The sequence below is a fragment of the Rhynchophorus ferrugineus genome, unplaced genomic scaffold (genome assembly GCF_030347505.1).
Source record: "Rhynchophorus ferrugineus isolate W39M unplaced genomic scaffold, kcgeb_rfMv2 rfM5, whole genome shotgun sequence".
NCBI lineage: Eukaryota > Metazoa > Arthropoda > Insecta > Coleoptera > Curculionidae > Rhynchophorus > Rhynchophorus ferrugineus.
Window position 1 is genome coordinate 14,996,531 of NW_027472584.1, and position 12,757 is coordinate 15,009,287.

At 28.2% G+C, this 12,757-nt stretch overlaps 3 protein-coding genes across 3 annotated transcripts in view; 2 read left to right on the forward strand and 1 right to left on the reverse strand.

Moving 5' to 3' along the window:
* Nucleotides 1–969, forward strand: part of Mitf (transcription factor Mitf) — a 160,029-nt gene extending 159,060 nt beyond the window's left edge. The window contains exons 5-6 of the mRNA XM_076404910.1: nt 18–233; nt 314–969. Coding sequence (XP_076261025.1) covers nt 18–233; nt 314–592 — 495 coding nt within the window. The 3' untranslated portion in view covers nt 593–969. The remainder of the gene's footprint in view (nt 1–17; nt 234–313) is intronic.
* A 5,153-nt stretch (nt 970–6,122) lies between these two features.
* Nucleotides 6,123–7,182, forward strand: pasi1 (septate junction component pasiflora 1). The gene is made up of 4 exons (XM_076405731.1): nt 6,123–6,442; nt 6,506–6,693; nt 6,819–6,869; nt 6,922–7,182. Exons 1-4 carry the CDS (start codon nt 6,256–6,258, stop codon nt 7,024–7,026), a joined length of 531 nt encoding a protein of 176 aa, XP_076261846.1. The 5' UTR covers nt 6,123–6,255; the 3' UTR covers nt 7,027–7,182.
* A 278-nt stretch (nt 7,183–7,460) lies between these two features.
* On the reverse strand, nt 7,461–11,673 carry Crk (Crk proto-oncogene, adaptor protein). Its single transcript, XM_076405730.1, has 7 exons — nt 11,240–11,673; nt 11,057–11,179; nt 10,496–10,700; nt 10,307–10,435; nt 10,160–10,249; nt 8,295–8,493; nt 7,461–7,969 (listed from the first exon to the last, which is right to left on the reverse strand). Exons 1-7 carry the CDS (start codon nt 11,272–11,274, stop codon nt 7,953–7,955), a joined length of 798 nt encoding a protein of 265 aa, XP_076261845.1. The 5' UTR covers nt 11,275–11,673; the 3' UTR covers nt 7,461–7,952.
* Nucleotides 11,674–12,757: the final 1,084 nt, after the last annotated feature.

Genomic DNA, 12,757 nt, shown 5'->3' on the forward strand with positions numbered 1-12,757 from the left:
ACTCTTAATATATGTAGGAACTCGAAAAACAAGCAAAATCTCATGGCTTACCTGTATCAGACTTCAATTGGCAGAGTCTCGTTGGCAACACATCACAGTACAATTCCTATAGCCAAAATATAGACCCCAATTTGGAAGCCAGTTTGGATCATAGAATTGATCCTAATATAGATCATAATCAATCTCAATCCTTAAGCGGTATTATGCCTATGTTTTCAGATTCGAATCGAAAGGTAATTATTTTTATATCGTTTCGCATTTTCTTAATACTTTTTAATATTATAGAACTTTTTGTAATTAAATAATTTTTTAGATGCCAGATGTTATATCAGATACTAATCTAAATTTATCTGCTGCTATGGAAGAGGGAATGGACGATGATGATCTTGTTTATGGTGTAAATGGGGATCCAATGTTATCATCACCTCATGCTTTAAATACTGACAATTTTTTGGTCAGAAATGTATCGCCAGTTCATTCTGGATCTGGCGATCCTCTACTTTCTGAAGAGCGTATCCCGACACCAACACCAACTAGCCACATCGATCAGGTGGATGGTAACGACACACTTGATATAGATATGATAGCATGATCTTAGTTTCACTAAGTGAGATTCAGATTATAGCTCGTGATAGATAAATTGTTACTACTTTAGATAACTTTTCATCAACAATGATATAAGAATAAGAATGTAAATGTTCTTTTTTAACCTTCAAAAGCTCCCAATAAAAGGTCGAACTATTCTCAGTTAGAAACTATAGACCTAATATATTTTTGTTTTATTGACAAATGGTTTAAATTCCATTGCAATCGTCAAAGTTAGTACGGATACTTTTGTAGAAAGTCTGCTTATTCTGATTAAACTTATTTAAGCAACTTATTTAAACAAATTTGAATTTGTTATAATTGCTCATACAAGCAAGTATTAAGCTGGTAGTTTTGTTGAAATAAAAGTTTGTGGGCAAGTGTCAAGTGAATTTTATTTTCAACTCCTATCAGCTCACGAAAAGGACAAAGTCTATCCAACAAATGTCCCATTTATCTATGAATATACTCTTTAGTACTGTTAAAAACATATTGTTTTTATAATTTATTTTGTGCTCATTTAATTTATTGAATGAAGTCAATTTTAAAATAGATGAGTCTTACTTAAATTAATACAAGTTTAATGGAAAAGCACACTAGATTTTTCTTTTCTATATTATGTAAACCGGAAATTTGTGATCAACTTCTTTAACCAATAAGATGTTTTATCAATATTGTTATTTGTGTTATATGATAATAGTTTATTCAAACTGTTTTCAGATTTATAATAATTGTTCCAATAAAACTGAAAAAAAAATGAATACGTGTTTTATTGTGTTTACTTTGTGAAATTGAAATTGAGAAATATTTATTAAATAGTATAAAAATTGTATTTAAATACTTTTATAATAAATATTCCAGATATTCATATAATATACAACAGATTGAGAATAAAAGTAATTTTAAATTTTCTCTTTAGCAAAATAGTGAACTTGACATTTTCAAGAGAAGCGAAGCTTTTGTTTAGGACTTCAAAAAATTATAAAGGTTTTAAAAGAAAGTATTTTTATTGCTTTAAAGTTTACACATATATTATAAAAGTTTATCAAACCCAAATAATAACTGAAGATTATTGAATTATCTAGGATTATAATGTACATCACAAATCTTTGTATCAGGGCTTATATCGCAACTTATATATTAGATCTGTTTGTTGTGAAAAAGACATTGCTGGATTAGGGTTATCGAGTCAAACTCTTTCTGTAGAATTTTTTTTTAATTTAGCTACACGCTACTTCAGCTAATATTTTCGATTTGAATTGTGTTAATAAGAGTTGATATATTATAATCTTATAATTCATAATCCTTCGGCATCATTATTATTATTTTTAAAAATATTGTGTTATTTTTATAAATGAAAGAGTTCTGAGGAAAAAAGGCGAATTAAAAAGTAATCGATATTTTGTTGAAAATCCTGATCACCTGCTTGATTAATTTTAGAAATAATTTCTTCAAAACAACAAAATAAATGTAAAAGGTGGTGAGCACAAAAATTTGAACAGCGACAAAAAAAAACGTTTTAACTGAGGTGATGGAAACGTTACTGGAAAAGAAATAAATAGAATAAAATTGATGTCAAATGCAGCATATTTCACTATCGAGGTAACAGCATCGATATATTTAATTGTGTATATTCATATATATTCCTTGCATTTGGATTTTTGCAAACCACCTCTGAGCATCGCCGTATACGTTGTATGTCTGGATTCTTCACTTGTAACTTTATATTTTTCATCTAATAGCATTGAAGTACTTCACGCACTTCTAACATGTACAATGTTGTTTGCATCAATGTCGGTACCCATACATTTCTTATATATTCTGATCAAATGTATAAGTTTATGCATAATATTTTCCAATAACCTCTATGAAGAATGACATGAACATACCATACAGAAAAATTTTAAGTAACTATATACATTCTCTGTCATTATCAGAACTTTGAAAATTATCATATCCTGGTAATTTTATTGATATGGTCATGTCTGGAATATATTATAATATTATTCATATTTTAATTCTGATTACGTTTTCAATTAATTTTGTAATAGTTATATATAGTATACTAAGAATACTGGGATTAGTATATACTCACAAACAAAATTTGTCATCTCAGCTTCGTCATAATTTTTTAATATACTCTATTACCAATATAAAGTAATTAAGTAAACTTAGTTAAATTTGAACTTCAGTTTCAAGCGAGATTTTAGATTAATTTATGAATTCCATAATCTATAATACACTCTTCAAATGTATGAATAATTTACAAGAACTATAACTTTGGCTTGTTATTGTAATATTTATAGATTGATTCAAAGTTATTTTAAAATGAAAGATGTTTATAAAAGGTTTTTCATATTACAATTTTTATATTATAGGAGATGAAAATATACCAAACATTTTTAACTTGAGTTTCAACAGAAATATTAGGTTAATTTTTGAATGCAAGATAATTAATTCTCTTTATATAATATTCTTCAAAGATTTTTTATTAATTACATCTTACATTAGATATGCATAGTACATTCTTAATTTACAAATTAATTTATTGCTACTGTTCTGTTGTACTTGCATTAATATACAAGCAAGGCGAGTACGGGATTAATACATCAGATGTATTTCCCAAAAAATTCTTCAAATGAACGTATAATTCTCAACAACTGGCAACGTTGCGAATTCAAATCCTTGTACGCATGCGGGGATTCTCCAGAACTAGATTCTTGTCATTCGGTAAACTTCTGCTTGAAATTGTGACGTTGCCATTTACAGGCAATCGGGGGGTATAATAGAATATACTTCGGCGGCCATGGATTCGATCATATACCTAATTCATTATATTTTACGCATAATTGGTTCTGCAAAAATTAAAGATAAATTAGCATTTAAGCTGCAAAGATAAATATGAGTCGATATCCTTTATATGAGTATACCTCATTAAAATCACAGCTCATTCAACATATGAAGTTATTCTACAACATTAAAATTGGACAAAGAACATTGAAGTTGAAAACCTACTTGAAGATTTTGAGGTGTGGAAATGATATTGAAAGAATAACTAAATCCTTGTTTATAAAAAATTGAGGGTACCTGTTTTGTTAAAAATATTACCATCTCTAAATTCGAATGTAATCGATTAGGAATTTATAAGAGTGTATGAAAGGGTGAGAGGCAATCAAAACTCCAGGTAAGTAAAAATTTAAAGTAAATTCCCATTGTCCGGCTGACATAGAAAAGAAAAGGGAGAGGAATGTCATATACAATACATTAAAATACTAGCAGCTAACATTTCTATGAATGCTAAATTAGATAAAATACGAGATAATTTCAGCAGTGACAATTTGGAAATAATAGACTTGTTGACTTGAAAATATGTTCAACAAGCAAGTTGATTAAGTTCCACAGGTACGAGGCATAAAAGTGTTACAACAGTGCTACAAGTGTTGAAACATGGCTAAATGAAGTAAAAGTGCCAAGTAAAATTGACAGGGATAGGATTGAATTATGTTTGTTGAATAATGTAATCCTTTACGTTAACGTTGTAATGCATTTAGTTATATGCCAAGTTTGGAGTGTGTACAATTGTATAGATAATAATTGTAGAGATGATAAATAGACGTTTGTGCACTAGACCTATGGAGGACGCCCTATAAAAAATTGTGCTTAGAACTATACTTTAGGGGTGGTCCGCAAAACAGTTTATCGCATATATTTAATTATTTTATTAGAAGTATCACTATGGAAGAAATAAGAGACGGCTTGTTGAACGGGGATACAAAACGACACTGATTGTTTAAATCTATTCCAAATAAGCCAAACTCCTATATCTAGACGGCTTACTTATTACACTATTCAATCTTAGCATAAAACATATGGTTGCTTCAAATGCATAGTCCGTAGCCAGAGCCGTATTAGTGACACGATATCACACCTACCTCCTAAAAAACAACCAAAAATATATAAGTGGTCGGTGTCCTGTCTGGACAGCTTATAGTCGAAATCGCCTGTATCTAATTCCAGTAGACTATGATAGTTCATAACAACATCAGTCCGCTTTGGTGGCTTTAAACTCTGAACTGCGATGCTGGTGTCGAAAATGCATGGGTTAGGGGTTCCTTATTGGGTTCTTTGAAAACTTAGTGGTTCCTTATTGGAATAGTTTGTGGCAAGAAGTCTTTGAGCACCTTCAAATCACCTTTTGCTGATTTTTTTACGGGGTTTCACTTAATTACACCAAGGACTACATTGAGTAACCACGGAACGATTACCAATACATGTCTTCATAATTAATTTGATTCCGGTTAATCGAATTAATTCAAAAGAGTCTTATGATTTCCCCGAAATCTGGAATGTGACGGATTTAATACACAATATCCTTTAAGAAAGTATTTTATTTTATACAAAGAAGTGGAGACTTATTGAACGGCGACACAAAACGTCACAGGGTTTTTATCTATTCCCACATAAAATCAACTCCTATCTCGACATCAATTTTCGTCTTACTCATTACACCATACAGTCTTAACATCAAAAAGGACCTTGTTCATTTGAATGCCGTAGCCAGGACCGTACAGTTTTGCGATATAATATGTATGACATATTCTCTAACAGTTATAAGAAAATATTGTTTAAGCTCTATTTTTTTACTTTGAACGGTTTTTTATTATAGAGTCATTAATTATTATTAATAAGATCATTACAGATTATTTATATTTTCGCTGCAGACTTTAACTTTAAAGAAATATAAAATATATTTTCTTGCTACAAAATAATACATAAGGTTCCAAACTCTAAGTCTGCTAAATTCAAATCATTAATTAACTTATATTCTGAAATGTTGAAATTTACAAGTTACTTATGGATTGTTGTTGTATTGTAGGTTGCATAACCATACTATTTTATACTGAATAATCTCAATCTCATTTCGTATTTTCATTACTCTATTATTACCATATCTTAAACTGCTAAAATAGAATTTTCAACTATTTGATCAAAATCCATATATTTCAATTAAGTTAAAACTTTGGAACAACTCTATCCATTTATCTGTCATTCATATTAGGAATGTCAGTCGCTGAGTGAAGTATCGATATATCGGCTCCGATATTTAAAAAATAAAATATATAGAATTAATGTATCGATATTTTTAACAGCTGGGAAATATATTAATATTTTCAAAAATATCGGAAAACAAAAATATCCATATATTGGCCAAAATGTCGATATTTTTATTACATCAACCAGGAAAATATTAATAATTTACAAAAAATATGTTATTATTTTTAAGAAGAAACAAAAATATTAATATATCGTCTCCAAACAATATCGACATTTTCTAAACATTTTAAACATTTAACGATATTTTCAAGAAACCTTTAAAATCAGGTACTAATTTCAAAGGTCTTTTAAAAATAATGAAAAGGTTGTTTAACATGTTTCAGAAATATCTTCAATTTTTTTTTAAATGTCGGCCAACAACAATATCGATGGAGGTGGAAAAATATCGATATTGTTTCGCCATTACTAACTCTTATTTCAAAACAAAATTTCATGCGGGGCGTGTCGAGGAGGTATTTAAAAATATAAATTAATTGACTGAAAACTATTCTTTTAATTAATGAATTGATGAAATAATTTTTTAACCGTGTATATATTCACAATAACATATCGAAAATGGTACTCCTAAATTCGTGTTGGGCCCCATGTATTTGGATCGACAATTTAAAGACGGCGTGTAAAGCTATATGCTTTTATACAGTTGCAATAAGTATTGTTTTAATGACTTTTATTGTTTTTAATATGACTGGGGGTGATTCCACACAATTATATAACCCTCTATTTGAAGCTGATGTTAGATACTGTAAGTATTCAGTAGGTAAATTAGTGTATTTAAATGGTAACCTAAAATGTTTATGTTTTTAAGCCATGCAAGTTGTTGGAGGGATAATGTTAGCTTATTTTTGTATATTGATATTGTCTGCTGTATTACTTGTGTTTGGTTTGAATGTGATGATAAGAGGTTTAATGTTGCCATGGATGATTCTGTTTGGTACTGCCATTGCTTTTCAACTAATATATGGCTTATGGCTTTTAGGAGGATATTATATATACGTAAGTATTGAAGTGGTAGGATTATAAATTCTTTTTAAATTGTTTTTTGTTATCACATGTTGTTTTTCATTGCAACTTTATTGTATTCATAATTATAGTTACTTTTTAACTTAACTTTTTTGTAGATTGATACGGTTCTCTACACATTAATTTTATGGTGTTGGATGGCCTATAATGTAAGTATAGTTAATTTTTTATTAGCAATGCCACATTATAATTTCTTTGTAGATATATTGTTGGTTAGTTGTATATTCTCAATATTCTGTGTTTATGGAACTGCAATCAGCAAATATAGAGCTTCTCTGGCCATCAGGATTCCTAATGCTAGATTAAATTACTTTATGTTATGGTACAAAACTTTCCAACTCCGTCCTAGTATAGACTTTTTTTTATAATATACACATTATATTTTTGACATTTGTATAGTTTACAGTATTCTAAGTATAGAATATTTTATACTGTTATTTTTAATAAATTTAATAACAAAGATGGATTTTTTTCTCAAACGTTACATTGTTATTAAATATGCATACATGGTGATATATACATTGAGCCACCATCATATTAAACATATTTACTTTAATAATTCTGCTGACATTTTCAAAATTATTTTCCAATAATTTAACAAAATGTGTGTTATACCTATTGATATGTTATTATCAAATTAAAAAAAAATAGTTAATCCTTAATAATTAGATTTTAAAATGTGTAATAACTAATGTTCTGGTAGTTTAATGGTCTATTAAAGTTATGAATAGAATGAAACATTTATTTCTTAAATATTTTTATTTGTTTAGTACAATAAAGTACAATGAATCTTTTAAAAGTCTTTTAACAAAATGCAATATTTTGAAACTAATTGTTAGGTATTATTTTTATAGTGATATAACTTCCAATGTGTACAATAAATTAAATTCATAAAAAATAATCTAAAACATTACAACTTTTGAACTACAGCAATATTTATACCTATATTAAGCTTCTATAATTTGAGTTTTATACAACCATTAATACAATAATTCTGTGAGATAATATAAGCCCTTTCCAATGTAGCAGGAAAAAGTTTAATTATAGTTGGGCCTGTTACATTAGAAGAGCTAAATAGGGGAATATTTATTTTATTATAATACATATAACTCTGGATTTTATAAATATTCAATAAAGCCATAACTAGAAAAATATACATAGCTTCACTGGGCCCGCGAACAACAAAAGCAATTGTAGAAAAATTGTGTGGGGTAGGAAGGACATAATTTTGCTTATAAAGCGAAAATTCCTATAGAAACAAAAATAATAAATGAGTATGCCGATTAAATTGTAAGAATCTATAAAATAGCCAATCTATTCATCTATTTTTTTGTATACGATCTAATAAGAAAAATATAAGATAATTGATGATATGTACTTAATGAAATGAAACCATCTTATCATTCAATAATAATGGTGATATAGTTTTCATAAATAATAAGTAATTATATAGCATAGACCTTCATTAGTTATTTTCATGTAAAGTTAATTCGAGAGCATGTTACAACAATAGCGGTAAATTTGAATTATTTTATTTGTTATTTTGTTCAACATGGAAAATATAAATTACTAACTTTCATTTTCGTCATCTAAAAATTCTACGTGTGTGAACGGGAAATATCCTACTTTGCCATTTAGTTCACCTTCCCACTGGCCGTTCATATTCATTTTCAGCACCTTGATTGTATCACCTTTTTCGAGTTTAAGCGCTGTAGCATCATATGCGTTTGGAATTCTTGACTGTTTTACACGGGCGAAAGCTGGAAGCTTTCTCTAAAATGAAAAACAAAATAATTAGGTTTGATTCATATAAGTATTACTTATTTCTATGAAAAGAAGAGTAATTGAGGTATTGCTTCATAAGAGAAATGAACTATTTGCGTTCAGGATTATCGAAATCTGTGCTATTCAAGTTATAATAATTTACTTATTATTTTTAGATTTCATCAACGGCTTCCCCGAGGTAGCTAACCATTTTATTCAAGTAAATTTGAGGCTTCATTATGAAAAACTGTGTACACAGTACTTACTACAAATCGCCATATTTCATATCTTTGCGGCAACACTTCAATACATCGGAGAAATGACACTTGAGGCAATGTTTGTAATATACTAGGCAGGTTAAGGCATTAAACGTTTTAACGGACGTTTGCAAGATGTGGCCGCTGAGTGACTGTCATGTTCATCGCACTTCTTGTATAATGAACACCAGTTGCGATCAAGAGCAACCTCCCAAGTTGGCTTTGGTTGAAAAAACTGAGTTTTTTCGTTAACTATATCGAAATAATCTTCTCAAACGATGGAGTATGTTACTGTGTGCTTCTATATCTACGGAACTGCAATCGGCAAGCAGGGCGTTTTTTTGACCTCCAGGATATTTCTCATATTGGTTTGTTGGACCTTGTAAGATGTGACCGCTGAGTACTGTTATGTAGTATCAGTTAGACGCATTTCTTGTATAATGATCGTTTTCGGTTCACGCACACCGCAAGTCGCCTTTTTTTCGTTAATTGTATCCAAATGACTGATGTTTTCAAACGATGCAGTACGTGAATGTAAGTTTACAATGGGACTCAATGGCTCAGCAGTACTTTGGCGTAGTAGTTTTAAACAACGCGACTGAAGTTCAGTGGCAAATAGTTTAGGTTTAGCAGTACTTTTCTTTGAATTGAATAGAAACTTCACACAATATCAGTGTTACTTCTCCTTATGCGAAAGGAATCGATACCGTTCAGCTCTTTTAAGAACCATTCTAGTGTCGACGAAGATACCTATATAATTATTCTATCACTTAAAAATATTAACAAACCTATCTATTAAGTGATACGATATTTTGTATAAGAATAAAAATAAAAAAGTTTACTTTTCAAACTAAAAAATTTGCTTTCATCCATTAAATATCTGTATATTATTTCTGAATAAATAGGTTTACTGATAATTTATTTTAATATTATAAATCATGTTCATTACACTGCCTATTTTTTATGTGAACTGTAGATTAGGAATTGTAAAGAATAAAATATAAAAAATCCTGCAAATTCTATTGGCGATTAGTCAGTGTAAGTGTAAATAAGCAGTATAACACCATATTTAATAGAATGACTAATTTCGTCATTAATTAGGTTTAAACAAGGAAAATTAAGGTATTCAACTTACATCAGGAAAATTAAGCTTAATACTAATATTGCAGCATGATCATAATTTAAGACTTAATAGCCAAAGAAAAAAATTCAATCAAAGAAATATAATAAAGTAAATTTCAAATTACTGTTAAATAATCCCCTATTATAATTTTTTTTATTAGCGTTTACTTAAAATTAGCTATTTTCCTTTCTACCAAGGTCAACATTCAATTTTAAATTGGACTTGTTTATACTGCTTGTTCGCAAATATTTTTAGATCATAATCTAGATTAAAAATTAAATATAATGAGTCTTACTACTTTAGGTTTAGGTTTTGTTTCAGGAGTATTGCTAATAGGCCCATCAGATTGCCTAGGTGTCTCTACTGGTGATTGGTTTTCTTCATACTGAAAGAAGAAGCTGAGATATTTCTAACAAATCATTACTCATCAATAATTTATTACTTTTGTTACATAAGGTACTGGAATTGAACCTTCCTTCCCATTTTTATCTTTGGCTCGCCACCATTGTTCCTCTTCTTTAAATATAATTGTCAAAATATCACCTCTACGAAAACTCAAATCATCTCTTTCCTAAAAAAAAAAACATCATTGTAACACAGATAATTGTTAAAAATTTATTGATATGCTTACTTGGCTTTCAAAATCAAACCTGGCTATTACTTTTTCAATTTTTTTACCTGCAGGCCTAATAAGCGGTGTTGTGTCTAAATAGTGCAATTTATAAAAAGAAATGAGCTCTGGTAAATTTTTGAAATACTGGTCACCTATACGAAACATAGTCTGATCATTGTGTTTTGTTTTATTTATAATGTAATGGCTAACTTTGCTATCCTCTCTAAAAAAGTAATATAATATTAATAATGCATGCATTTTACATATATAGCCAAACATTTAAATTGTTTATTTGCATATATGTTTATGGTATAGTTTCCCAATTGTCAATTTGTAATCACATATGAATTTGATTGGAGTGTACTTCCTTTAAATTCTTTATTAATATTACAGTGCATGTATTAATTTTAGATTAAAATGAGAGTAAACTCATTCTATGGATTAACCTGTTTTATCTAAGACTTGTTAAATGATTAGAAAAATATGGCTGCAAGATTATTTTTTTCATTAACAAAATCATATGACTTTAAAAAAACAATGGGAATATAAGAATGTTTGTTTAAGATATTTCATACTTACTTTACACATAATACATAATCTCCTTGACATGAAGCACTATCACGAACTAGAAAAACTCCTCCTTCTTTTTCAGCCATTAACACTTCTTGAGCCTCTTGTCTAGTAATAGCTCCGAAATACCAGCTAAATAAATAAGTTTTTAACATAATTATTTGTCTATATTATTGTGAAATACCTCCTTACCTCCTCTCATCTTCGTGATCAAAGAGGTTATTCATGATTAATAATAATTATTAGTAAAAATATATAATAACAAACAAAATAAACACTAAAAAATCAAGTGAAATCGATACATTTCAAAAAACCTTATTAAACAAAAACACTAAAAATGTAGTGTTCTTGTCACAAATACTTGTTTTTAATTATTTTTGTCAGCTCTGTTGATCTTTAATGAACTTTCTAGGCAACTGAACACATTATGTCAATGAAATTTCTCGTTGTCCATTTTTACGCTGTTATCAGATTATTCACAATTAATTAAAATATATTCACAGCTTTTTTAAAACTGATAATAAATTGGAGGTTCTGAAATAAAAATTTTAAACAATAATGGCGTACTGGGATGCGATGACCAATGCTATCATTGGTGTCACTACTGTTGTGTGCAACATTATTACTAGTGCCATCTATTGAATTTTGCATGAACAGTTTTACGTTACAATAAATTTCAATTACTTTATAACAAACGTAATATAATGGAACTTATTTATGTATTTGCAGGAATAATTAGAATGAACTATTTTATATATGATCTTTTTATATATTTATATGTTCTTATGAAATAAAATTATTAGATTTTGAAAGATAATTATTACTCAAATTACTTAAACAATATACATTTATTCCTACATTTTATAAACAAATTTTCAACATTTCATTTTCAAAAATACAACGTAAAATTAACCAAACTTATTTTCTATGCTAAACATTAAATCAGATTAAAACTGGACCATTGTAACTCAAGTAGTCGTTATGTAAATGCAAAATAAACTGACTTTTTAATAAAATATGTTATTTCAAAATATTCCTGAAATATTTCAATTAAATATTTAAACCTGCAAGTAAACAACTATTAAAAACTTTTCTCAAATTATTTTTTGAATCATTATATATTTGGTTGCCAGAGCATTATTGCTTAGAATAAGGAAAATCACATGAGTTGTAACATATTTGGGTAGATGCAAAATTAAAACGTTAAATGGGATTTTGTTTGGAAAATAATTTAATTAAGAATATTTAGAGAGTTTCAATTAAGTTCTTATACCAGTTAACTATAGAAATATTGGAAAAAATGTCCAGGAAATATATTTTTCAGCCTTGTATATTTGGTTGCTGGAATAATTCCAAAAATAAGAATTTTTATTTAATTGGACATATTTGGTTGCCACTTAGTAGAAGAGAATAAAGTTTCTGGTAGTTTATTTTTGTATCACAGTCTATTTATGTTAAACTAACTTAGGGAAGGAAATAAAACACATTTTTATGTTTTAGATTATGATAAATATTTTACAATGTATTTACATTATATTTTTTTTTACAAGAATTAAAAATATTCGTTGAGTAATTTTGAGCATTGAAATTTATACACTTTGCGAAATAGATCAAATTAAATATAATAAGAGCAAACTACATTTCAATTACTCATTTTAAAATATATCATACATCTAAACAACAAGATTATATGTCTAAGAGTTTTGTTAT